This window comes from Hakea prostrata, chromosome 6 (assembly GCF_041222555.1).
Source record: "Hakea prostrata isolate BN-2017 chromosome 6, UWA_Hpros_2, whole genome shotgun sequence".
Classification (NCBI taxonomy): Eukaryota; Viridiplantae; Streptophyta; class Magnoliopsida; order Proteales; family Proteaceae; genus Hakea; species Hakea prostrata.
The window spans coordinates 41,147,571-41,175,065 of NC_142605.1; the positions used below are offsets into that span (position 1 = coordinate 41,147,571).

At 38.4% G+C, this 27,495-nt stretch overlaps 4 protein-coding genes across 4 annotated transcripts; 2 read left to right on the plus strand and 2 right to left on the minus strand.

Annotated features, from left to right (window-relative positions):
* Window positions 1-50: 50 nt before the first annotated feature.
* HEME1 (Uroporphyrinogen decarboxylase) lies at window positions 51-8,022 on the minus strand. Its single transcript, XM_089158069.1, has 6 exons — window positions 7,870-8,022; window positions 7,620-7,765; window positions 6,504-6,886; window positions 6,040-6,324; window positions 1,639-1,874; window positions 51-724 (listed from the first exon to the last, which is right to left on the minus strand). Exons 1-6 carry the CDS (start codon window positions 7,890-7,892, stop codon window positions 556-558), a joined length of 1,242 nt encoding a protein of 413 aa, XP_089014195.1. The 5' UTR covers window positions 7,893-8,022; the 3' UTR covers window positions 51-555.
* A 249-nt stretch (window positions 8,023-8,271) lies between these two features.
* On the plus strand, window positions 8,272-10,879 carry LOC149014200 (uncharacterized). The gene has a single exon (XM_089158070.1). It carries the CDS (start codon window positions 8,374-8,376, stop codon window positions 10,216-10,218), a length of 1,845 nt encoding a protein of 614 aa, XP_089014196.1. The 5' UTR covers window positions 8,272-8,373; the 3' UTR covers window positions 10,219-10,879.
* Window positions 10,880-10,963: 84 nt separating this feature from the next.
* LOC149014201 (phosphoesterase) lies at window positions 10,964-20,785 on the minus strand. The gene is made up of 12 exons (XM_089158071.1): window positions 20,303-20,785; window positions 20,182-20,214; window positions 20,036-20,083; window positions 19,904-19,966; window positions 19,059-19,157; window positions 18,837-18,893; window positions 18,416-18,492; window positions 17,210-17,291; window positions 16,907-17,023; window positions 14,980-15,107; window positions 14,667-14,736; window positions 10,964-11,640 (listed from the first exon to the last, which is right to left on the minus strand). The coding sequence occupies exons 1-12, from the start codon at window positions 20,516-20,518 to the stop codon at window positions 11,593-11,595; spliced, it is 1,038 nt and encodes a 345-aa protein (XP_089014197.1). The 5' UTR covers window positions 20,519-20,785; the 3' UTR covers window positions 10,964-11,592.
* A 3,406-nt stretch (window positions 20,786-24,191) lies between these two features.
* Window positions 24,192-25,639, plus strand: LOC149014202 (L-type lectin-domain containing receptor kinase VIII.1-like). The gene is made up of 2 exons (XM_089159637.1): window positions 24,192-24,328; window positions 24,615-25,639. Exons 1-2 carry the CDS (start codon window positions 24,233-24,235, stop codon window positions 25,389-25,391), a joined length of 873 nt encoding a protein of 290 aa, XP_089015763.1. The 5' UTR covers window positions 24,192-24,232; the 3' UTR covers window positions 25,392-25,639.
* The last annotated feature ends 1,856 nt before the right edge of the window (window positions 25,640-27,495 follow it).

Consider the following 27,495-nt stretch of genomic DNA (forward strand, 5'->3'; position numbering starts at 1 on the left):
CAAGAATTTGATTTTGATAGAGTGACCCTGTAATGAAAATGGAGGCACACATGTAAAGAATTCTAATAATAACCAAAACTGTTAATGGGAATCAAAGGGTTAAGCTAAACGCGATGGACAGGTTACAAAACAAGTAAACATTTCGTTAAGAAACTGCAACTTCTGATTCCAATATGCTCAAGACAATTCCATACATCTCTTACAGGGTAGGACCTTTACTGATGAGACATTAGACAGATAAAGGGTATGGACAGGTTACAAAACAAGGAAACATTTCGTTAACAAGAAACTGCAACTTCTGATTCCAATATGCTCAAGACAATTCCATACATCTCTTGAAGGGTAGGACCGTTACTGATGAGATATTAGACAGCTTTGTCGAGAAGCAGAAGCAGATCCATTGATGACCAACCTGTCTATCCGAGCTCAAGCTACCAGTGGTTCACCATGCAGAGGAGAAAAATTCAACTGAAGCCCACTGAAAAAAGGGAAACAGGAAGGGAACAGAAAGAAAAAAAAATTTCTCCGAGAGTTACAATCTCCAGTAATCCATCTTCAAACTACCACCTTAAGTTTCTTCACCATGAAATCCTCGTCCAAAGAATCATACTTCAAGCTTCTTGCAACATCGAAGAAATGAGCAACAGATTCTTCAGGGGTCCCAACAAGCACCCCATGCCCAAGGTTGAGGACGTGTCCCCTTCGACCAGCAAATCTTACAACCCTGTCATACAGTTTGTGTCAGTCTAAATGAAACATAATCCACGCTTGAGAAATCAATTCCATAGTGAACTTCTAGCAGATACGAAGCAGAGAATTCATCCACCACTCAAGACTCTTAATGTGGTTAATAAACTGCTACTGTCAACTAATCCTATCTCCGTGATTAATTAATAAAGTCAGAAACGGAGAAAAGCAGCAACAGAAACCAAAAAGATAATACAATTGTCAGAATTATGAGAGAAGAGTAAGCTGCAGGTGGTAAGGAATGTCAAATCCCATAGCTAAGTATATCAATAAGAAGACCCTAGGAAATTACCAGTCAGAGATGCAGTTTTGACCCCTATAATTCTTCAAAATCAGAGCCCTGAGAATATCAAGTATCATGTTACTTGAAAACCCCTTCTTCCTCAAAGAGAGATTGGCTGGAGAATTACGAGTGAAAGTTCAAGAGTTCACCTCACACTATATGCAGAAGAGAAAATTCTGGAAAGATGCATTTTCATGAGTGCTACCTAATAATCCAAAGCCACCTTGGCCATCATATTGACTACACTTCAGCAATTCAATAAGATCAAGTGTTACGTATGCAACCTCATACTCATATTCAATGAGGATATGACAGACAAGAGAATCCTGCCACCATGGTTGTACAATTAGATTATGACAAGTGACAGAACACAGACTGCCAAGCTTGGAAGATCATCCTGGCCATCAGATTGTCTACAAACAAAATGCTGCTCTGAAAGACGATATCCAGTCAGGTCTGTTCAACCCATGGCCAGATGAAGCATGCAATGCTGGACAAATCTCACTCTGAAGCTATTCTAGCTCAATACATTCTTACAGTGTAGCAGCAACACACAAGGTAAGTTCAATCCTTAACACTATCAAAATCCAAAACCTGACAGAACCAACCTTAGAATTTCATCCGTCAAGACATGATGTGGTGAAAACAGGAATGCGGGGTCAACATTTCCTTGCATAGTAGCTCCACTACCCAATCGCCTCCTCGCATCTGCTATATCCACTGTCCAGTCAAGACCGATGACATCAACCCCAGTTCCTTGCATGCGCTCAAGAAGGCCACCATTGCCATTGATGTAGAGGACTAGAGGTATGTGGCGGTACTTTTTTTGTAATGCATCCACAATCTGCAGTTTAATCAACATAAAAATTATGTTCAAAGACAGAAAAGCAAGAGAGTGTACAAGGCAAAGCAATCTATAATTGGCAGAGGCTTCTAATAGAAGTAAATTTATTGAATCCGGATTTACAATCCACAGTGTTCAAAGACATAAAAGCAAGAGAGAGTACAAGGGAAAGCTATCTATATTAAGCAGAGGCTTCTAATAGAAGTATTTTTTTTTTTTTTTTTTGAGATGAATAATAACAGAATAACTTCATAATGAATAAATATAGAAGCGAATTTATTGATTCCAGATTTTTGGATTGTAGTTATTTTAACAATGGCATAAGGAATAAATGTAGCATCCTATCCAACAAAAAAAATTTATGAGACAGATGCTTTATACGACTGATGTTATGTTCTATCATCCAAGCAACAGGAGAAAGAAGAGAAAATTCCAGTACTGCAACACCAGAAACTGATCAAACTATAATTTGTTTAGAAGTATTAATCCATACAAGATGGGCTTCTTGTCCAACCCTAATTCTGCAATGGGGATCAGGTAGGCCAAAATTTGGTTGGATGAATAAAGAATTCATTACCAAAGGAAAGAAGGGGAGGGGGAAAGATATTCAAGCGAAATCAAGGGCTGAGACCAGACAAAGCCAACCGAAGGCACTGAACTAGACAGCAAAATGAAAAGGGATTAGATGGCTAGTCCAAAAGACTGGACCAGACACTAATTTTTCCCTCTACTCCTTTTTCCTTCTTTTTTTTCCCCCGTAAACTTCACAATAAAACAAGTATCGCCCCTTAGTGGTACAAATGTTTCTCCTGCAACCGTCATGATGAGAGTTCCCACTCTCCAAAATAGGGGGAGAATCTCCCAAGGACACCGGAGGGGGGTCTTGCTCTCCAACAACCTCCACAATTGCAGGACCATCACCCACAGGATCAATAGGAGAATCGAAAGCAAACACCTGATCGACAGTAGGCCAAATTTTTGTTCAGAGGCATAGGCATAGTTCAATGTTTCATTAAGATAAGCATCTTGATATTTCAAGCTACTGACGAACCAGCCACAAAACAGGAAAAGAACATAATCTCAACCAAAACTTTGGTCCAGGGTTCCGTATTGGTGAAATATTACACTCCACAATATATTAATACCAAAACTCAACTTGTCACTGTTGAAATTTCTACCAACACTAGAGGGACATTAATCCCACGAAAAAGAAACTCTCAAGAGACTCAATTAGATTTGTAAGTTTTTGAAGAAAAACCTCCCAAATCTCCTATTTTCTCCAAATCTAACACAAACTAGGTTGGAACAGGAGGATTTGTTGCTCAACAACAACATTTGGAGGAGATTGGGTATATGCCATACCACCAATTTGGTATATATATTGAAGAAAAAAGGGTTCCAACCACGCATATAGGAAGTTTAATGACCTGATTCATATGGACACTGAAACCAGGGGCTGGAAGTGTTTTTAGAAAAAGCACATCATCTTAATGACAACTCAGTTTGGTCTTTGCCAAGACCATGCTGGAGACTGAGATCTCAAACCTTGTGCAGAGGTAGTGCGAAGAATTCCTCATCACATGTCAATTTCCAGGGACAAGTGGCCAACTGCATTGGCACTGCAGCCAAATAAAGCCTTGAAATCAACTAAGCCTTAATTAATGCAAAATGATCGAAAGCATGTAGACAGTTAAAAATACAAGGGAATATGAAAAAATATGGGCAGTCTATAATGGATTATGCTTCCAAAGGCATTCATGGTTCTGCTTCCAAAGGAACTCATCGTTCTACTTCCAAAGGCACTCAAGATGCTTCCTCTCTATCCAAGCCTTGCAAAGAACTTTCTCCATGTTTATCAAGTGGAGGGTGCACTTATATGATGAGCACATTTATGTGTGAAATCTTATGGCATCAAGCATGCATTTTACATATTTAGAGTGGAGCTATCTTGGATTTTATGTTGTTTTTGCAGATTTTAGGATTTTTCAAGATTTGAGCAAATATTTGGAGTTTTGGGTACGAAACATGCAAACACGCATGGGGCCACTCAAACTCAAGGCAAAAGGCCAATTGGAGCATGACGGCATTATGGGCCAACCCAAGAATATTTGAAATAAAGAAGCCAATTTTGATCTACGGCTAAGATTAGTTAGAATTTTTATTTTATTTTAATTTATTGTAATTGAAAAATGTATGGGGCCCACAAGTAGTCAAAGATTAAGATTTTCTAGAAGATTTTGTTCTATTAGATTTTTTTTATTTCCCTAATTGTTTTTATCTCTCCCCACTTTCTATTTCTTTCACTATTTTATTTTTCCCAATGAACCCACAACTTCAAAAGTAATTCTCCTCCCCCACCTCCACGCAACGAAAAATTTCTCCACACTCTCAAACGAATTGTTTCTTATTTTTTTCTTTTCCTTTATTCTTTAACCCATCTATATCATTATTACATATTATATTATTATTATTATTATTCCACCCCACACCACCCCATAAAACCCTTCCTCTAGACCCGGTTATACTTTTCTTTAGTTATTTAGGCCTTCAACACTTTTTTCTCTTCAGATTTTTTTAGGCCCTCTACACTTCTTTCCTCTTTAACTTGTTTAAGTTTTCTCTAGATCTTTAATTGCTTTGTGGGATTCTAGTTTCTAGATTGAATGTTTAGGTTCAATTTTTCTATGTAATGCAATGAATATTCAAGTTATTTAGTGTATTTTATGCAAGTGTATTTTCTTTCTTTTGATCAATGCATGATCAATGCAATTTCAATTTCAATTTCGAGTTCAAATTTCAAGTTTCAAGTTTCAATTTTGAAGAAAATTTGTTTTTCTCTAGGTCTAGCAATTGTAGATTTGGACAATTCCAGATCTGGTTGTTAGGGTTGGTTGAGATTCAAATCAATCATTGAAGTTTTTTTTTATTATTAATCGAGATTCAAGGATGCAAGTAAGTAGCCTTCATCAATAATCTTCTCTCCCCCCTCCATTCCCGCTTCTGTCTACCTCTCCATATTCTAAACTTAAGATTTACTTTTCAATATTTATTTATTGTTTTCCTATCCTTTGGGTCATTGATCTAAGATGCATACAATCGTGCCTCTATTTGGTTAAGGTTTCCCTTGTCCATTTATTACTTTGTTATTTGTTCTGTTATTTACTTTATGCATTTCTTTTTCTTTAATATTCGTTCCCCCGATCAGTGAATTGTAAGCTATGGCAAAGGGTCCACGATCAAAGTAATCTTAATTATATACTTATACTCCCCTTCTCTCGATTCAGAACTGACACTCGGATCACTTCCCTTTTATTTGTTTATTTATTTATTGTTCGCATATTTTATTCTTGCTTTTATTTATGCATTTTTTTTATTTATTGAATGATAAATGGTTAGGTTATGTCTCTTTTATTTTTAGTCTCAATTCGATTACATTAGATGTATGTATTAGGACCGCTCATTTAGATCTGCTAATTTAGTTTAATTAATTAGTTAAAAAATTTGAATCCTTGCACTCTCACATTACCATTAAGAAGTTAAATTCTAAAGTGGTATATCTCCCTAAGATCAACCTGTTAGCTACATGATACCGTGCGCTTGCGGTCACTTTAATTTCATGAACAATATACATGTTTAAAATCAGGATCACCCAATGGGAGCATTGCGTGAAAATTTGCCTTTTCACAAGAGAAACATAAAGAAGAATTTTTCTCTTTTTTTTTTTGGGTGAGGGGAGAACATACAGCAACAAAGGGGGCTGTGTCTGTGTCTGTGTCTCATACTGAGAAGTTCAAAAGGTCTTTGGTTGAAAGTTGTGGCCTTGAGGCTTTTAGTGCAGTTCTATACAAAATATTAAATTGCAAAGTAAACAATGCAACAGAAAACTGCAACTTCATGTTATGCATCTTAATATTTATGATAGGTCCAAGAAAAACTCTGCAAATGTTTAAAAAGCATTTAAAGAGAATTTTCTACAGAAAGATAAAGTATGGAACTGACCTGCCTACAAATGTGATTCCCTAATTTATTCATAAAATATGCTTCTATTCTAGTGGCAAACTCTCAAAGTTCAAACTAAGAAAAAGAAAAAGGGCCTAAAATCTTGAAGCAAAAAGAAGAAGAAATTATTTAACGTACCAAAATTGACATAAGGAACTCTAGTTACCTGTTTAATATAAGGTCTTGACCAACGGTCCCACATATATGGTGATAGTTGTCCGCCCCATGAATCAAAGATTTGTACACATTGGGCCCCAGAATCTATCTGGAAGATGACATAGTCAGTAATTGCTTGCGTTAGATGCGACAGAAGAGCCTTCAGTACATGCGGTTCTGTATGGCACATGTTTTTTATGGTTTTATATGTGCGAGTAGTACCCCCTTCCACTATATATGTAGCAATTGTCCATGGAGCTCCTACGAAACCCAGGACTGCTGCTTTCTCTCCAACCTACAGTCGTGGATATTGGAATGAGTGAAAAAGAAACATCACAATGCTTTAACATAATGTGTGAGACCAAGGATACAAAACGCACAACATTTAAGGGAAACCGTAATGCCAACATGGTATGGATCAACAAAACAGAACAAGAAGAGCCTCATCTATTTTATACAACAGAAAGACTTTACCTCCTGACGTAATATTCTTAGAGAGTCTCCCACAAAATGAAGTTTATCCAAGTCAATGGGATGCAAGGCTTTCAATCCTTCTTCAGAAGAAATTGGAGAATGAATAACAGGGCCCTTTATTTCTTCTATGTCAAAGGGGATACCAATTGCAGGTAAAGGTGTAAGTATGTCAGAGAAAATAATGACTCCATCAGGATGGAAAGCATTCCAAGGCTGCAAAGAGATTTCCGCAATGAGATCAACTGTCTCTGACCTCTCTCTGAAGGACGGGTATTTCTCTGCAAGCTTTCTATAAACAGCCATATACCTTCCTGCTTGTCGCATCATCCATGCAGGAGGCCGACTGACAGAAAATCCTCTTGCAGCCTTGACTAAGAGTGGTTCTGGAAGAGCATTAAAATTGGAAGAGGAAGAAAAAAAGAACACAATAAGGAAGGTTTGTTGATAAGAACTAGATTTTGTAACAAGCACCACATATACCAGTGCCACTGGACATTAATAGAAAAACTAATTCACGAAGTCAAAGCACCTAACATGAGATCACCAAGAAAGCTTACAACACTAAAATGAAGCTAAGCTCAAACTAGAATCAAGCAATTACAATAGTTGGATCTAAAGCCTTAAGAGTTATTACATTTTTAAATTCCACAAAGTCCAACCATGAAGGTAGATTTACATTTGTTATGTCAATAAAGGATCGGTCCACGAGAAACACTATAAAATTCCAGCAAAATAAGTTCAAGAATGAAAACTCAGTACACTTTGGAGCAAAAATATAATAATCAATTAACACAGTAGAGAAAATTAATGACGAAACAGCATCTGATGCTAAGAAAACTGATGTTTAGTGACAATGGAGCCTTAAATTTAGTAAAAAGTGAGAGATGTAGATACCCGCTGTACCGATGGAAAAGGACAAACCCAATGAAGGAAAATATCAAAAAAATTTGTGAACAGAGAGGAATCAGAATTCAGAAACTTTGGGTGACAAGCCTAGTTAGACAATTGGAACACCACATTGAAAAGTGCGACATTCGCAACAGTGTCTTGGACCAAAAAATTGTTAAAAAAGGTAGAAGCCAGAAAGGGATATTGAAGAAAAATGGAGAATCATACCTGAAGACGATGAACAAGCTTTTGGAAATCTCTTCTGAGTCAATCTTCTTTTGAAATATCCCCTAATTTCTGAGTCTTCATGTGGCAGAAACCCTAACTTCGCGAAAGAGCTCGAAAAGCTCCAACCAATCGAGCAACAACTATTGCTGCTCCAATTGAAAGCCACACCAAATTCAGATAATCAGATTTGAAAAGGAGCTACGGACGAAATGAAGTATGCAAATGAAGAAAGAACAACGAATTGCTATACCTCGTTAGAGAAACGAAACTCATCGGAGCAATCTGGAGAAAAGACCTGGAGAGACGAGAGAGCTGCAAGAAATCTGTTCTTGCCTTCTTGGCTTGGTTTCAGTCTTCTTATCTCGCGTTTGCTCTCTTCCTATTAAGCATTCAACAAATCCTAATCAAATCATGTCAGTCTTGCCACGTTTGTCATAACTGTCTATATTCTCACTGAGCCATTTGATGGGTATCAATTCACCAAGCCAATAAATGATAAGAGCCGTTCGATTAGTTTCACTACTCATAGAAGCGTTAATCAGACAGAAGTGGGCCCGGAGGGTATTAACGTAAAAAAACACCTTGTGTATCTTACTATCTTTTTTTTTTTTGGTAAACATGTATCTTACTATCTTACTACCTTACTATCTTGGAAAAGCGGAAGGCCTTGAGATCCCCTTATCTCCCTCTTCACCCGGGGTTTTCTGTTACTTGCCGGAGCTTTTGCTTCCCTCTTTAGCCGCTCATTGTCTAAATGCTAGCGCACGATTACGGTTTACCTAAAACCCTAAACCCTTCTCCTCAGTTCTTCCAATGGACGAAGTTGAAACGGCTCCCAGACCCTCCTTCCAAAACCCTAGTTCTTACCCAGATTCCTTTTAAAACAAGCCCAAGAAATCTCGTCATTCAAGCAATTTCCAGGGACATCTGTATCTCCCACAAGAACGCCAAGCAGCATCGAAATGTCGAGGTTTTCGCCGGTCGAAGCAAGAAGAAACCTGGAGGTCCCTCCACCGGCCGAATCGAAGGCAGCGCAGAGCTCCGGAGAGAAGCCAAGAAGAACGCTCGCAAGAAAAGCAAGAGAATTGCAGAGAACCTTTTCTACCGGCTAAAAAACCCTAATCGTAGCCATGCAGATAGTTTCTCAGAGGAAGAGCTTCAAATGATTGGTCTTGGTTACGACCGCATGGTTCGGTTCATGGAGAAAGATGATCCTAATCTGCGACATCCTTACGACTGGTACAAGTACGGCCAATATGGACCATACTCATGGCGTGGAGTCGTCGTTGGTGATCCTATCCGTGGTCGAATGTCTGATGAGTGCGTTTCCCTCATTGGAGAAGTTCGAGATCAGGAGGAATGGGAGAAAATCGAACAGTTTGACATGGCGAACGATTTTTCTCGGAGATTAAAAGCCTTGGATAGATCTATTGGGTTTAAATATTTCTGGGTTTTTGTTCGGCATCCCAGTTGGAGAATCACAGAACAGCCATGGCAGCAATGGACTCTTGTATCTGAGGTTGTCCTAGAAGCTGGGAAGCAGAGATTAGACAAGTGGAAACTAATGGGTCGACTCGGAAACAGAACTAGATCTCTGATTACTCAGTGCGCAGCGTGGATGCGGCCTGATATTATCTACGTCAAGAGGCCAGTGTTTCAATGCAGATTTGAACCCCAGGACGATTTCTTTAGAACATTAGGACCTTTGCTCGATCCGAGAACTGAAAATGATTTTCTCTTCGAGTTGAGAAATGAAGACAACAGGGTCGAGCTGTGCACTTACTTCGGTGGGTTGTGCAAGATTGTTAAGGTAAACCCTAAAGCATTTGTCGACGATGTGGTGAAAGCTTATGAGAAGCTGAGTGATGAGGGGAAGTCGAAATGCTTGGAGTTTTTGTTGACGAACCATCCCGTTGACATCTTGCATCCTTATACCAAGGAATGGAAAGAGAAGCTGGAGGAGATGGAATTGGGTTGTGATGCTCCAGATGAAGATGAAAATGCTGCAGGTGAAACAGAGATAACTACTGATTGGATTGAAGAAGAAGAAGAAGATGATGATGATGCTGAAGTGTACGATGATGATGATGATGAGGAGGAGGAGGAGGAGGAGCAAGATGAAGACACCGAGGATGCATTGGGGATTAAAGGAGAAACATTGAGTGTGGAAGAGAACGAGAAGTACTGGGATGAGGAGTTCAATAAGGCAGTTAGAAGCAATGAAGCAATGGAAAATCTAGTTAAGAGAAGTGTAGAAGTGTCAACTAAGTTCTACAAGAAACAACTGAGAACAATGGAGGAGCAGAGCAAGGAGGAAGAGGAGGTGGAGGTGGAGATGGAGAATAGTGGGGAAGAGGGAAGTAAGAGAACTACTGAGAGACTGGGGAGAGTGAAGGTGAGTGAAGAAGAGTGGAAGTATTTGGGTTATGGTCCTTGGAGGAAGAGAGTTAAGAAGAGCAAGGTCCCACCTGAGCATTTCTTGCGGGCGGCAGTTCGTCCCTTCACATACAGAAATCTGGTGAAGGAGATAGTTTTGACCCGACACGGAATTCTCGATGGAGAGATTGATGGGAGCATGGTCCATGCCACATCGAAATAGGGAAGCATGGCTTTTCTGTGATTTATTGATGTTCTGGTGAGAGATCAATAATGCCTGGATCATGTTCTTTCTTTAATAGTCTCACACTTTCAGTTTCACTGTGTTTTTTGAAAGGGTTCTACTTCCAAGTCTTCTACGTTGGTAGACAACTAATTTGTTGCCCCAAAAAGAACAAATAGATCTTGAGCTTTGTGACTCGTACCAAAAATTAAGATGATAATGAACTATTAGAACTTGCAATAATAAAATACAAAGACTGGTTCATACGCCCAACTCCCGTTCAGCTCCCACGGGGAAGATGTGGACAAGAAGGCTTGAACTCGCGACCTCCTAATGCAACGGGCTTTGATGCTTCTTTTGGTGTGAGTGGAATGTGATGGGGCTGAAGTGTTATTGAGATTTAGCTACCAATTGAACAACCCCTGAATGTTAATTAATTGATGATATGGTGGTATAGAAAGTTCATGTTCATCAAAAAAATGAAATAAAGGTTCGTGTTCACCTGTATATAAATGTGTATCCTCCATCGATTTCATCAGTGAGCGTACAGTTCAAGGAAGTTACTCCCGTAACGTACATCTCATTTGTCTATAGACTTTTCCTCACAATCTCTCAACCCTCTTCTGAGTTCTGACCACAGGAATCCCTTACCACGAATCGGGAAGCATTTCTTCCCGTATGCATTCATTAACTCGAAGTTCAATGCATTTATAAACACAGGTAATCTACTCGTGGATGTGCTTCTAGCTTTGGTATTTTGATCCCTGTTACCTCTATTCTAGATGACAATCTAATTTGGCTTACTATGGTTTCGGCAAAATTTTCCCAACAGATCTGAAATGGAACCGGATCACAGCTGGTTGGACCCGTTTCAGATCCGTAATTTCCCTGGTTGGGATAAAACTTGAAAAAAATAATGTGAATTCAACACTAGCTTTCTTCAGATAATCCAGCAATTGAATCAATAATAATATATTGTCAAATGCTGAATATTTCCCTCTTCGATGAAATCACAACCAACTTCTATCATCAGGTGGATCGAATAAAAGTTAAAATTTACCAGCAGAAATTGCAACCTCAAGGCTGTCAGGGGCATTAAGATCATTTGGTAAAATGGAACTGTCTAAATTATCCACTTTATAACAAAAAAAAAGCTTATCCCCACTTAAATCTGCTAGCTTCACAGTTACCAGTCCTAGTGAATCTGCTAATCTTACCAGCTCGGAGATTTACATGCAGTGACAAGTATCTTAAGACTTGGCATGTTGGTCCTTACGTGAGGCAGCACCAAAAGCAGTAGTTGAAAACTTGAAAGTCAAGAAGGCAATTGATATGGAACACAATTCTGTTTGAAGCCAATTGCCAGCAAGTTCACTATGCATCAAAATAGTCCTCCGGAACATAGAATTTCAATTTAAGTGCCTACAATGAGGGAGAAAGTAGAAGAAATTAACAGAGCCAACTAAGATACAGCAAACTCCTGAGCCCTTGTAATAGATGGAAGCCAAGGTCCTTACAAATTCAGACAGACAGCATAAAACTGCAACACTGCATATTTTGGGTAATGAAAGGATTGGAAAAAGAGATACAAACAATAGGCAAAAATTCAATGATCATGCATAAAATATGACGAGATTTCTTATGGAATAGTCTCCTTGAAAGTACAACAGTCCTCTGAAATTATTAGCCTCCCCCAAGCCACAATGGAGTAGTTTCTAAGTTTATCATCAAATATAACATAATAACATCTGAGACTTGTCTCAACTACATGGGTTTAGTTACATGGATCCTTGGCCTCCAATCAGCTCTATTTGAAATCATATTTGATACAAGGCCTAAGCTATGCATGTCTTTCCCATGGTCATTTCAGATTTACCCTGGGTTCTTTTAGTTCCTTTTATCTGAATCAAATGATAACTCCATAATGGAGGATCACCATTGAACATGGCTGTGCCACCTCAAAGAACTTTCTAGTAACTAATTATAAATTGGAATTACTCTGAAATCAGCTCCAATATGGTAATTTTTAACTTCATCATCCCTAGTTTTGCACCCACCCCTCACTAAATACAAGGAAACAAGAAAAACACCCATCAGAGAATTCTAGTAATAATGAGTTGATGACACTTAAAGAGAATTAAGGAAGAGAAGAGATCTACTCTCAGTTAAAATAGACTAGCAACAGGCAATTGTCGCTTAACTGTATGCAAGAAAATCATCTAACATGCAGGCAGCAATGCAGGATGCGTAGCATGACATTAGCAGTATTTTACAATATGGCACCAATCAGTATGAAACGTGTGCCTTAACAAGATTGTAATTTGAACCATCTGTCAAGAATGTAGCAAAGTCACTCAAGTAAACCGTCACCCTAACTACTTATGGTTTGCCTAGCATCCTCTTTAACTTTTAACACTACAATCAGCTAGGTCTGTCAATGGATCAGACAATAATGGTCAGTACTTGGTGTTTGATGTGTTAGAGATGAAGATGGGATTCTGACCCCTCCCCCCCCCCCCCAAAAAAAAAAAAATTCTGGGGTACAACTGCCACATACTGTGTGTGTGAAGTATTGATATAGGACAAATCATGAAGAAAAAGAGGCCAAACACTGTTCAAATGAACAGTGTCACAGCTCCCTGTGTTGCCTTGGGGTGGGTGCTACTAGGAGATCCTGTGCAGCCCAAGACCAGATTATATACAGAAAGTTTTAGTAGGGCAATTTTGTACATGCATGGGGATTTAGAAAATTTAGTGTAGTTTCTATTTTATGATGTTTTCTTTCGGATATTTTGTGGTTGTCTATTAAGAAACCTTGACTCTACAATTTCCGATTCAAGATTTAGAAAATAGGATTAGCTTTTATTTAGAAGTTTTTACTTTTGACTGTTTTCTTTCCTATCAAGTTTCTAATTTAGCATGGGTATCCATAAATATGTAATGCCCTTAAAGACCCACTACCAAGTACCAACAATGTTGTGAGATGAATAAGAATCGCCTTGAGTGCAAAGAATGCTTTCATTCCTTGTGTGGTGGAATGTGAAAGCCAACTCTCCTTATCTCCCTTTACCTTATATTTTCCAATCCTTTTCTTTTCACTTTCTTCCACATTCCAATCAAGCGATAGCCCTGCTGTTTTGTGTTACTGCAACTGTGTCCAGTGAATTTTTGCGGGCCAGAAATGAACGACTGCTTGATGCGGATAACCATCCAAGAAGGATCGAGGTACACCCCCTGCAGATGTGTTTTCTTCAATGGTTCTCCAGCAACATCGCCCCCTTTTCTTGAATATGGAGCCTGTATCAGCAGGGCTTTTGAGGATTGGACCAGAATCAACAAGACGCCCACTCAATGAGACCTTGTGGCTGGCAGGAGGCCCTGCAGTCTAAGCCTTTGAATTATATCACCAACTCAGATCTCCTCTACTGGCCATCAGTACTGAACCAAACTTGGAATAAAGAGACTCACCCATCAAGGCTGGTACCTGATCAACTTCAGAGCCCAATCCCTGTGCTGGGTAGTATGGTATTCCATAACCTTCTAGTTTTACATTGTCTTCATATCTCAAATTTTATCCTTAGGAATTGGCTTAAATTTGAAGGCAGCATCCTTTTACCTCCATCTTTGCTCAACCTATGTTTGACACTGTTCAGACTGGTGGATACCTACCTCTTAAGTTACCATATCTGATTTATTTTGATTTTCTTCCACAACAACTCATGAATCTTACCAGAGTGGTTCATGCTGAGCCACTTCTACATTATGCATGCTGGTGTCATGTTATCCATGTATAATTGGAAATTACAATCATTAGCATCAGAGCTATTTGCATATGAGGTGTACCTGTGAAACAACCTTCAGTTGGGTTGATTTCAATAACCTATCATCTGTCCACAAGATATTATACTACAAATATGAGTTCTATATGGCAAAAATAATCTATATATGCCAGGTTCTGCACTGGATGATTTGAGTTCTGCAGAAAGAAAAAGACAGAAAAGCTGATTAAACTAATTCTTACTCAAGTGAAGCCAAGAAGCAGACGTCATGATACGTAATCTTATTAGATGGATAAAGGATATGTGATTGCATCCAAAAGAAGCCACACTTGGTTGCTTGATTACCAATATGCCTAACTCAGGCATATCGATCTAAATTTAATAGCATAAAATTCTATTAAAAACAACACTATAATAATCCTAACTACCATTAGACTCAACCCAGTTCTCTAAACTGAACAGACTGGACTGGAGGTAAAACAGGCTTAAAACCAGAAGCTCTCTTTTGCAAAAAAAAAACTACCCAAAATAAAAAGACTGGAATCAAACTTCTCATTTTTTTTCTAACAAGAGAATTTTAGAGCTTTCAGGTTCATTTAGCTTTTCACCTTAAGCCAAGACAAATTTGGAGGGCCAAAGGACGATGAAATTATCTAATGATACCATTACCTGAGCAAATTTGATATCTGCATCACTATGATCTGTTTTTCTCCCAGCTGCATCACCAACATAGAAGGATCTAACAACGCAGGAGAAAAAAAATATATCAAAGTCAGTTTTCACATAAAAAGGAAATATGTTAAAAATCATGCAATTACATGAGATAGTACAGAATACATACACGTTTAAAGATTTACAAGTCATTAGATGGCTTAAAAACCATTAGTACAGAGACCAAAAATTAAAATTAAAATTAATAAAAGAACATCAACTAAATAAATAAACAATGTACAGGAGAAATGAAGATAGGACAGAGAAATACTGATCCATATCAATTGGGATCCCAGAGTTGAACTGTTGCTCCATTATTCTCCACATTCCAGTTTTCGGCTTGCGAAAGGGATCTTCTGTTCCGTTGGTAGTTTTTTCTAATCCACAAGCTACAAAAACCTGCATTCGGACATTAAAAGTATATATTATTTACACCATTTACGTGATAGATTATAGACATACTGGAAAAATTAAAGATTAAAGAGAAGAGCCATTTGTATTTGCCAAACTTGCTTAATGGGTATTGATACCAAATTACCAATATCAATGGGTCTGCAGCAAAAAATAGATCTAGATAATGAGATTGATGCAAGATCATGAGAGGATCCATCTAGCGATTCTACATGTGTTTCACAACATAACAGGATTTTATGTGGAAATTAAAAACATGACTCAGGGACTATAACTTGTAAATGATTTACACTTTGATTTCTACATCAAATGTAGTTGTTTTAAAGAAGAGAGAATCTAATTCAAAGTGATGCTAACTGGGAACTTAGGAGCAATAGTTGGTATACCAGAGAATCAAACAATATTAATAATTTACTCATTTGAAGTAATTGTTTGATCCTACAAGCCACCAGCATTGCCAGTTGGTATCCAACTGAGCTAGGACCCAAGTACCCAACAATGGGTAGAGCAGTAACCGTCTCGTAAAGTTTTTTCTTTCGAAATTGAGTTTATTCAGTTTTATATTAGTTTATAAGAAGACTAATTACGGGTATGAGACGTGGGGAGCCCCCTCATCAGCCCACCGAGAAGGATAGAGATACCCAGAGATTTGTTAGAATCGTAGAGAATCAGAATCCATTACACCAGCAGCAGAAACCGTTGAAAGATCATAATAATGTCATATAAGAAATTCAAGTCCTTGAGGAGATCCACATTGGAAGAAAAAAATGTTAGCAAAGCTCTTACTGTAGTAACTCTGATATGACTATTAGGTATTTTATTACCATCCAACTTTATACTTGGGCAATTGAAAAGATCATCCGACTTGTGTCTGCAAATACCATTAGGTTGAATTTTTGGCTACTATGTCTTCCAAAAAACATCAAACAGTGAAGGGCTCACAGAAGCGTTTATGCCCCTAATTCTAGTAATTGACTTTCACTCTCAACATTGCACAAACTGCTTGTAAGCATTTGAATAATCAACAAACATTTAAGCATTTTACCATTGTCCATTAACATTTAAGCATTTGTACAACAAGTACATGGCAAGTTAGGCATAATAAGAAGCCAACCATAGACTGCAGAATCTACTTCTTGACATCGAAGTCCAAGGGGATAAGTCCATAAACTTTATTCTCTGATAAATGGAGCACATCCTCAATGAAATCATTGACCACAACAAAACTTTTGATGCAATGCTGGAAAGTCAGGAAGCAATCCTACCAAGACAACCTTTCAGAAAGTCTAGATATCTTATTGGATTTAGGTAGAAGTATCCCAAAGACATGATCGAGCGGGATACAAACAATAACAGGAACCTAATTTATCTTTCTTACTTGTGTTTTGATTCAGTTTATTAATTTTCTCATTTTAGGACAATACCATGAGAAGATTTAAGTATCATCACCATCCACAAATTTAATTAACAACATAGCCATATGCCAACTAATGTGATCAGTTATATGAGTCCTCGCTCTCTGGTCAACTTTATCCAAAGTATACATGATACGAGGCCTAAGTTATGCATGTCTTTCCTCACTTCTGCTATGGTGGTTACTTAGTGAAATTAGGCTTGCCCCTAGCTCTTTTAGTAGAACTACATAATCATCCAAGCCACCAATTTACCCTTAAAGGAACAAAGAAAGGTCAAAACTTTATGCATCATGAAAGGAAACAAGAAAGTAATTAGAAAAAAGAAACCTAATGATGATAAAATAAAATGAAAGGTCAAAGAATTGAGGGTACCTGAATTGGGACTTTCACATGCTTAAGGAAATTGTGGAGCCGACCAAGCTTAGAGTCAACAGCTAACTGTCTCTTATTCTTCCAGCGCTCGATGTTGGATTCGTTTGTAAAGATAACCTAATGGTGACAAAACTAACAATTAAATAATGATGCAACCCATAAATTTATAAACAGGAATTTAATTAATTAACCAAACAACAACTAAACACAAGTCACAAAACCTGTCAACTTTTGAAGGTAACATTTAACCTAACTACAATTTTAACAGCCAAGATACAGGAAAGTTAAGGAGAAGGAACAGACCAGTTTGTAGCCATCACTGTACAAACTTTGCAGCTTTTCTGGTATTGAAGGATACATAAGTTTCCATTCATTCGGGCCAATTCTGAGATTTAAGAAGTAATATCAGATTGATCAGCAATCTATTTAATTTTTTGATGAAATTTTGTCAGGACCCCAGTATCTTCGAATGCAAATTAATCCTCTCCAAGCCAATAGTTCAATCACAATGGAAGCAATCAACAGGGGAAAATGGGAAATAACAGAGAGAAATGGAAACTTGAACTGCAATGGGACTATAAAAGCAAAAGAATGCTCCTTCATTAATGGGAAACCACCATTACAAGATTGAAAGCTATTCCCATTAACATTTGTCTGCAACCACTAAAACACACCCCCATTGAACTCTCCCCACTTCACTCATCTGAGCATCTTTCTCTGCCCCACAAGCTAACCTCGCCCTACACTACTCATTTCTTGCCTCTCTTCCATTCCTTCCCTTCCCTATGATATAACCAAAGCAAAAATCCTAACCTACTATTTTCCATGTACACCATACCCTCTGAAAAGTTTCAGCATGAGTGTGGCTGCTCCCTGATGAGTCCCAGCTACCTGCATGGGCAGTTGGGTTTGATCCCCTGTATCCCTTCCACTTGCTGTTGTCCCCTACACATGAGTGCCTTATCAAATTTTAAAAAGGGGGAAGTTGGGGGGGGGGGGGGAGGAAAGGGGAACTCAACCCTTTCTCCCAATAAAAAGTTGCAGGCCTCACAGAGAAACAGGTCTGGCAAGGTAAATCAATGGAAACATATACTCTAGCCATGTGCAAATACCGGAATGGTTTGCACAGACAACCAATGAATAATATCATAAAATAGTCAAAATATTGTTTTCCAAAAATCAGCTGAAGTTCCATCAAAACAATGAATTAGGTCCGAATGGAAATGTCAAGGGGAAGTGAGTATCAGATTTCCAATCAATTAAAATCGGCAGCCTTCCAGCCACAATCAAATAGGATACCAGTGTCTTAATATTTCCAAAGTCCCAAGCATTCAACATTTTTTACAAGGAAATCGAGAATTCAAGTTTATTTCACCAACTAGTCCTAGTGCATATTTCACTATTTACGTGTATGTAACAGAACTAAGGAATGATTTTCTGAACAATGCAACAAACAACTAAGCTGGCGGACTCAACAGTAGGACCTGGATGCAGTCAAATCATGAGTACCTTTTCACATTAGTATTGGCGAGACACCCATCAAAATCGAAAGCTGCAATTTTACTTGAATCATGAAGACCGTCATCCTATGCACATAAGTAGACACAAAACATGATAAGCAGCATAAGTCTGAGAAAGGAAGAGGGGGCAGTAGCAATAGTAAAGGTGCACTAATGAAGATGAACAATTAGACACTTCTGTAACAAATCAAAACAGGAAGATGCAACAGCTCAAATAGATTTGGTGGACAAAAACATAAAGATAAGTGAATTACTTTGCCAAGTGAAAATTTGAACTATTTACATGCAAATATCAGAACAACAAATCTTCCAAAGAGAAGGGAAAAATTCAACCCATGGAACACTCAAGTCTCAATCCAACTGTTATAGTCACGTAAGAAAGTATCCCATAAATGAGATAAAGAACTCACCCGTTCAAGAAATATGATTGTTTGAAAAGCCTTCCATTTTGGCAATAACGTTGCGTCCTGAATAAGGAAATAATGTGTAAAGAAAATTTGATCACATAAAGAAAAGCCTGTACAGCAAACATGCATCATGCATGTATATGAATAAGTAGATATTTGAAACCTTTACCCAATTAACAGCAATAAAGACTAGGTGCATGTGAAAATTAGAAGGATAAAGTAGACCTTGTACTTAATCTTCACATCTGAGATAGAAAAAGCTATCTTTACATCTGAAGTTGATAAAGTTGCCCCCAGCTCAGCTTCATTGCTGGATGTAGACAACTGAAAAAATTTTAAACAAAAACTTCAATCAGCCAGATTTGCGTAGTGTAGCAAAATTCTCATTGTTAAATACAAAATATACATTAAAAACAATCCACCAGTGAATCAAAATTTGATCGCAGCAAAAATCTCAATGGCTAAATACAAAATATAAATTAAAAACAATTAACCAGTGAATCAAAATTTGATCGCATTATACATTCAGATTCCAAACAATATCAATAACCCCTGTCAACAAGGAAAGAAAAAAAGACCATGGAAGTTTGACACTGCGGAGGGTTGAGTTTGCTACAGGGCAAATTGTTGGCATCCGATGTGGACACATTCCTGAATATATGCAGTAAACTTCAGCCATAAGAATTCTCTAAATGGCCAAAAGATATTTCAACAATTTTAACAGTTCTAGAATACACCTAATCAATGTGGGAAAAAAAACAAAGTACAGCATATGATCCATACTACTGAATTAGACTTTCGAAGTCAGCAAGTGACCAGATCAATTAGACCATCCATATCCAGAACATTCAGAATGGTCGTGATCAGCCTTCAATGTGGCTGAGCGGGTAACCACATAGAAAAGCTTACTAAGCAACAAACTCAGAAGCCCTTTGAACAATTGTACTGGTTAAACAGCATTGATCAACTTAGTGCTGTCCGGTTAAAATATAGAGAACATCATGCCATTGAAAATTCATCTCTTGAAGTTTGACAGAAGCATCATAGAATCAAGGAGAAAATCAAACTACCTTCAACTTCTTTGAACTGCTTTCACCTTGTTCAGCAAACTCGGCCACATCGGTTTTACCAACCTGAAATCCATCACATATGACAATAAACACCATACCACATGTTGGTATCGATAAACAAAGTTTTCTTACCTCTGTTTCCTTATGAGTCCTTTCATTTCCTTCACCCCTGTCAGAATCCTGTAAAATGAATAGCGTCACTATATTCTTCGCATAAATCAACAGATAAAAGTACAGGAAATCAATTTAAACCCTTCAGCTTGTTTATCGTATCCAACCTGCAATTCCTTCAATGCATCCTGGTCGCTACTCTGGATGAAACGGAAAAGAATGGAAAGAGGTAAGTAGATATAGAGTTTTCAAACCGAAAAACAACCATCGTCGCAAATCTGCACCAACCTTTAATACCGAAAATCCCTGTATCTTCTCCACAGAAAACTTGTTCTGATAATCGACTGGGAAACAACTCAAGTGATGCCATTTCGTCGTATCAAACCCTCTAGCTTTGCTTACCAAACCTAATCTTAGAGTGCCCATAGCGATGGACTTGGAGCATTCTTTGCAGCTAGATCGATTGGACTTGGCATACTCTGCAACGATCTTCGAAGTAGCCATGATAGGTCTTCCAAGGCAGGAGAAGAAGATTCGCTCCAGTATAATGACTTCGGAGGAATAACAATTTGGGGATGAGAGGGTTTTGTAATATCAGAAAAATATTAGGTTGATGCAGCATAAAATAACGGCGTTTCGTTGTTAACGAACACCCATGATTTGCTCTTCTCTTGAATCGGATTTCTTCCCGCCATCCTTCGTTTATAGAATTCAAGCGTCTATGATTACCTGCAACCGGGTCGCGGGAAATACTCATTGCAGTAAACTGTTACATAATAGAACGGGCCGAAAAACAACATCTCGGCCGGCAGTAGCAACTAGTAAGTGCTTTAAGAAACCAGCACCGTTGGATTTCGACGGATAAAACCAGCGACGTTAGATAAGGACCGGATGAAATCCAGCAATTGTTTCTCCTTTTTGCCCTCTCGCGTGGGAGGTTACACGACCAGATAGGATCACCGTGGCCCAAGACAAAAGTATATAGCGCGGGAAAACGAAACGCAGTGATGTTTGCTATAAATAAACCTAGCGGTGCGACTGTGCAAGTTTGGCCTGCCTGACCCGCCCTAAAGACACCTTGATCCCAAATAAGACTTAGGCTCAAGATTTTAGCCTTGAGGGCTGATTAGGGCCAAGGGCGGGCCTGAGATTACTCTTTGACTCACTGGCTTGTCCCGGCTTGTCCTCGATTTTTTACCCTGACCCTGGCCCTTATTTTAAACCTAATCCTAGCCCTAATTTTGTCTCTAATATTTGATCTCAGTGAATTAAAAATATGGATAAAGGTAGAGCCAAGGACAGTGCCATAACCAATCAATGGTAGGGACAAGGCCAATCAGGGTTGGAATGGGTTTGGTTAGGCCCTGTACGGCTTTGGGTGAAAGATAATAATCTTTGGCCCTGAATTAGGGTTAGGGGGAAATGGGCTTAGATTATAATATATACAGCTGGGTTTGGGATTGCAAAAGTCTGGTCTAGCCCAGCTCTAGTTACACCCATTCAAATAAAAGGAGAGAACGAATTTATGAAAAAATTCTTGGACTTCGTTTTTTTCCATTGCTATGCTCGCTTCTATGTATTTAAATAAATTACTCGTCGATGTTTGAGCATTTTTTTTTATAAGAATTTTCTGATATATATTTTAAAATCTCCATCACCTCATGTATTATTAACACAAATTTTACCAATTGGTCAAAATTGTGCTCAGACCATTGCTTTTTAATAAAAAAAACTATAAAATATTTTTTGCAAAGAATGTCGTTCTCATAAAAAATGGTTACCAAGTGTACTCTTAGATGTTACACAAATGATGTTCCTCATACTATTTTTCTCAATGGTTTATTCTTAAAAACATAAAAATTATTGTTTTAACAAATGCCTTAAATCTATTCTTTCATTTTCGAAAAAACATAAGAACGCCAAAAACGTTCTTTGATAACATTACAAATACTTGCTTTGCAACATGAATAGCATATTCAAGAGAACAAATAGGTTTCTTAGACACCAAATCGTTCCCAGCTCTCATAAATGTATCCGAAAATAAAAGATGTCAAGAAAAATCGACTCTTGCTTTCTTTTTATCTTCTTTTTTTTTTTTGGTCACCATAAACAAACAAAGACAAACACCAGGACACGGCAAACAACCAAGGGGGCAAGACCCGCCGCAGGGAGGGGCGCCCAGGCGCCCCCGCAAGCACCAAACAACACACCCCCAAGGGGACAACACACGCCGGGACACCCACAGGGGGACAGCACGCCCAAGGCGGTCAAACCCACAAACAACGATGGAGCGCGAAGGGGAGAAGGTCAAACCCCCCGCGCCGGGCGCCGTCAAGCCGCGCGAGAACTTGGACCCGGACTTGGGTGTTGCGGGGCCGGAACCAGGGGTAAAAAAAAAAAAACAAGCCGCCCACGGATCTAGGGAACCCTAGATCTAGTTATTAATGGCGACGCAACCACAGATCTTGCTTTCTTTTTATCAGCCCTTGAGAAAAAACCATCTACAAAAAATATGATCAATAGTCTTGGAAGTATCAGATGGGATGGTCAGTAGTGTCTTGGATGTATCATGGGGGAATGGATTTTTGTTGGCGGGGTCCGCCCAACCCCAGATTTTCAACATCTGTTGAGGTATTCATCTAATGGCTTCAATTAACTACATTTTTGTTTAACGTTTGAAACTTTTACAAATTTACACTCACACACCCTTCATGTAAATAAAAGTTACAAAAAAAATCAAACAAGTTTTGGGATGGTAAAATACGATTCAGATTCAACCAAACCCTAACCCAACTATCCTCCTCTCTTCCGTCTTCGGTAATCTAATCCATCTTCTCCGTCAAGTGAAGCTCTAACCTACTCTGGTGACTAGTTCTAACCCGAAGAACCTCTCTGCTTGAGCCTTTTTTGGGGCAGATTTATAGATAAATATTATCTCAAGTTACTTGTGTTTTGCTAAAGTCAAATCGAAGGGCAACAACAAAGTTCAGGTTTAGAAACACAGTATCTAGCAGTTTCAATCCTAATGGCAAAATGGTACCCATAACCTGCAGGCTGCAACAGTTTCAATTCCAAAGACACATGGATGCTTCTGTCTCTGCTCAATTATCTAATCCAACAAGGCAAGAATTCTCCTCGAATACTAGCAGGTGAAGTTTCGAAGATTTCAAAGCTTCGAAGCCGCTTTAGCTTCCTTATCATTGTGCAACCTTAAAACCTCGCACAGTTCCGGAAACGAAGCCTTTTTATACGGGCATAAACCTGTCCATCCCAGTTCCTTCCACTCAGTTGCTTTGCCAGGCACACCACAACCTCGACGGTCTCCTCTGGGCTATTGTGCGCCGAGTCGATCATCCCCATCTTCACCGCCTCATCCGCCTTCAACTTTGATGCTTTCAACACCAAATTTCGCCAAGCTATCGACAAAGGGATTTTCAACCTAATCAACACCATGAAGTACTCGGCGAAATCGAGTCCAATAACGAGTTGAAGGTTTTGTTTGTTTGGGAAAAAAAGGATTGATATTATAAATTTAAAAACTTCTAGGGGTAGGTAATTGTAATATTTAAAATTTTTTAAATGTTAAATTCGATCAAGTAATGTAAATCGGAGTCATTAGTTGTCTCCACAACTACATGTCCAAATCTAATGCCTACGAGGGTGGATGCCCGCGCAGGGGCGAACAAAAATCCATGGGGGAATATCACAAGAAAATCATTAAAAATAGTGGAAAGTTGAAACAAATTGATGATTGTTTTAATCACAAAGACTTAACCAATAGCATCTCTTGAGTGGGATCCATTGATCTCATTAGCAAGGAGCATGCATAAATCATTTTGCCCCTCTTTTTCATGCATCTTTTCCCTCCCAATCACATTATAATTGCTATATTGTATCGGAGGAGAATCTAGATTGCTCACCGTTGATTCTAATCTAAAATGACGCACATGATCCTATTAAAAAAAAAAAACATTTGTGGCTCGCCCTTAGTTCAATCAGTAGATAGTCCGGAACTGACTGAAATTGGGCCGAACCAACTTGAACCATAATATCATTTTTTAAACAGAAATGAATCCGGTCCGAGTCAACAGATTCAACCGTTCCAGTCCCCAATGTTGTCTTGTTCCTTTAACAAATGCCAGAAAAGAAATGAAATAAATAAAGGCGCATCAGTGAGGATTTGCAGAAACTGGCAAAAGATATTCTCAGTTCACACTAATGCGAAACTCTGCTCCACTACTACTCCGAAACCCTAATTTCGAAAGAAGAACAGAGACAAAAGCTCTGGACAATGGCGATCTTCCCCATCTCCAGGTACTTACTTTACGTCGCATTTCTCGTTTTCTATCTCACAACCGAAGCTGCTGGTATGGACCTCTCTTTTTCACTCCACAAATGCGAAAAACCCCCAAACTTTAATTCCGATATCGAACTGTTCGGCGATGCCCAGATTGTTGATGTAGATTCTTCGGTTCGGCTAACTCGTCATTCCGTTTCTAGCGCTGGAAGGATTATCTATAAGAAACGGATTAGTTTCTCTGGGAAAGATGGAAGATTGCCAAAATCTTTCTCAACATATTTCTCTTTCTCGATTTCTCAGGAACATGGTGATGGTCTTGCTTTCGTATTCCTTCCTACCAATTTTCCTAGAGCTGTGTTCGATGGAACCTCCTTTGGGCTCACTCCAGGCCTCGAGAAGGGAGGAGCAAGAGTTCTGGCAATTGAATTCGACACTTCCATAGATAACGAGCTTGGAGATCCGAATGGGACCCATGTAGGGGTCGATGTTGGTAGCCTCGTGTCTGCAAGAGTAAAAGATGTTTCTACCATCAACCTTGTGCTGAACAGCGGAAAGACATTGCATTCATGGATCGATTACGATGGCAATACCAAAATTCTGGAAGTTAGATTGAGTGATTCCAGTGATGTTAGGCCATCGATTCCAGTCATTCCACTCCTCACTTATGAAATCGATCTTTTGGAGATGTGGAAAGAGGAAGATGTGTTTGTTGGTATGAGCTCGTCTAGCGCGAATTCGTCTCAGACGACCAGAGTCTATTCTTGGAGCTTTAGCTTAAGAAGCACACCGAGTTGGCTACATTCGCAACCTCTGGATCCTCTAGACTATGGTGACCCAAACAAGCTTCCATTAGTACACAAAAGAAGAACTTGTGTGTTAAGGATTCTTGCAGGATTACTATTTGGAACTTGCTGTGGAGCATTGGCTGCGGTTATTGTGATGTTTGTTTGGGCAATCTATAGGAACCGACGACACCCATCGGTAGTTCCTGTAGAGTTTCCCATGCACCCTGTAGAATTTCCTTATGAAAAGATTAAAGTGGGTTTAGTAAAACCTACCAAAGATGGTAACGATTAAAGGGCTGTGGAGTTCTGGTGGGTTTGGGATTTGGGATGTTCTTGTTGTAAATTTGTCTCCTTTTGCATCATGGTTCTAGGTTGGAATTTAAGGAACAATTCTGGTACAGTATTTTTGATTCCTTTTCATTCGTAATGTTTTTTCGGAATATTTTCAATCCGACCCCAACTACCCCTAATATTAATGCTACCCATAAGTTACCTAAAGAGCCCTATTATTAACACTAACACCGTTATTTTTTATCTATCAAAATTTGATATTACTCCTATATTTTAAGTTTAAAAATATCATCAATGAATAATGTCTCTCAAATTGTATGAAGATATTTTTTATAAATTTTTTGTGAAAATTTATAACTAATAGAGAAGAGTGGTCGATGGTAGATCGAGATTAAGAAATTAGTCTAGCGAAATAAAAAAAAAAATTAATAAATAAACGGGGTTAAAAAATTCAAATCAATTTAAAGAGAGCTGATCAAACGATCTACCTAAGGAACTCCTCTATACCCTGAGGGGTTCCTGCAAGAAATGCTAAGGGGATTCCAATGTTGTTCTCTTTGCTATCCAATCGACAACCATATTTGCTTCTCTATGAGTATGAGTAATGATGATATTTTCATGCAAATCAACCAATTCTCGAATCGCCACAATAATTCTTGTCATTCTTTCTTGATTTTGAGCACTCGGTTTCAAACAATTGATTGCTTGTGAAGAGTCAGACTCCACGTGAACAGGTTCTTTCTACTGCCTAGCATATGCCTATACAAATAGCATGGAGTTCAGTTTCGAGAACACTTGTTTTAAAGATTCTATGCACAAAACCTCCCAAGTACATCCCTTCTTAGCTGCAAAAAACCCATCCAATTTGCCTTTCTTCTAATACTTTATGATAATGATTGTGGATTATTTTGCTGGGTCCAAGCTGCCTCCACATGTGAGTGGTATTCTTTTATCATTTTCACCCTTCCCCCTAGTCGAATGAAGTCTTCTTTATGATTATCACGATTTCTACAACCCCACAGTAGATATAGTGTGATGGCGAAATTGGCTGACCATCCTTTTTGTTGTTGTGATAGATTTTCACATATGTTTAAATAAAACCAATCACGATGATCACAATTGAAGAAGACTTCACTCGACCATATGTGATAGATTTTACATATGTTTATTTTTATTATTTTTAAGTGTTTAACTGGTTATATCAGTATTTAACCTTTACATGGGTATTTTTAAATGCTTTTTTACTCTATGGGGTTTCATTGATAAATTGAATAATTCAAGGGGGTGTTACATATTTATTTATTATTATTAATATTTTTTAAATCCAGAAGGTTTGTAGTGCATCTCATTTAGTTTTGGCAACTTCACTCTAGAAAATTAGGAAGCTTGCTTGGCGGGGTTTACCAGCGAAATTGAAAAAAAAAGGGGTTGGGGGGAAGAATTGAATTTTTCTTGTTTTTGGGTCAAAGAAGAATTGATTTTTTCTCCGCCGGCGGGAAAGTACGTTAGTTTAAACAAGCTTTAAATAGAGCAGTTGGTTTGTGGCTTCGCATTCCTCTTGAATCGTTGGCGGAGCTTTTATAAAACTCACCCTTCCTCTTTCGGAGAAGTCATGTAATCGATCGATCTACAGCGCAGACTGAATATCGCAGATCTCCAGTTTCTTAACTGATCTTCAATTGTTAAGATTGTAAGTACGAATGCTATAAGCAAAGTTGCTTTCTTTTAATCTCCTACTTTACACTGTGAATCTGACTGCTTTTGGCTGGTTAATCCTTGTGCTCTGCATCATTACGGTAATTCTTCTAGCAGGTGTATCATTTGCGTTTTGCATCATTGCGAATTATTCTCCTGTTGTCACTGAATCTGATTGCTTTTATTTCCTGCAACTTGCGATCTTAACAATTGAAGATCAGTTGAAGAAATCTCAATACTATTTTGTGCAAATAATGTTTGATTTATATTATTATATCGTGATTGATTGTACATAATAAGCTTGTTACGAACTTAGCTCCTTTAGGCCTCTTCACCTGTTGTCCCGTCAGTGGCTGATCTTAACGTTTTTTCGTAATCAGTTGACGTTAGTGCAAAATAAATCGTCTCAA

Bases quoted from the DNA above. Each gene is read 5' to 3' on its own strand.
- HEME1 (XM_089158069.1), bottom strand. From the start codon at position 7,892: ATGAGTTTCGTTTCTCTAACGAG. The intron at 7,766-7,869 runs GTATAGCAATTC...CAATTGGAGCAG, and splicing joins AGTTTCGTTTCTCTAACGAG to CAATAGTTGTTGCTCGATTG. The intron at 725-1,638 runs GTTGGTTCTGTC...ACTGTATGACAG, and splicing joins TTGACGGATGAAATTCTAAG to GGTTGTAAGATTTGCTGGTC.
- LOC149014200 (XM_089158070.1), top strand. From the start codon at position 8,374: ATGCTAGCGCACGATTACGGTTTACCTAAAACCCTAAACCCTTCTCCT.
- LOC149014201 (XM_089158071.1), bottom strand. From the start codon at position 20,518: ATGGCTACTTCGAAGATCGTTGCAGAGTATGCCAAGTCCAATCGATCT. The intron at 19,967-20,035 runs GTAAGAAAACTT...GATGGATTTCAG, and splicing joins GGACTCATAAGGAAACAGAG to GTTGGTAAAACCGATGTGGC. The intron at 14,737-14,979 runs GTATTTCTCTGT...CTGCGTTGTTAG, and splicing joins ATCCCAATTGATATGGATCA to ATCCTTCTATGTTGGTGATG.
- LOC149014202 (XM_089159637.1), top strand. From the start codon at position 24,233: ATGCGAAACTCTGCTCCACTACTACTCCGAAACCCTAATTTCGAAAGA. The intron at 24,329-24,614 runs GTACTTACTTTA...TCGATTTCTCAG, and splicing joins GCGATCTTCCCCATCTCCAG to GAACATGGTGATGGTCTTGC.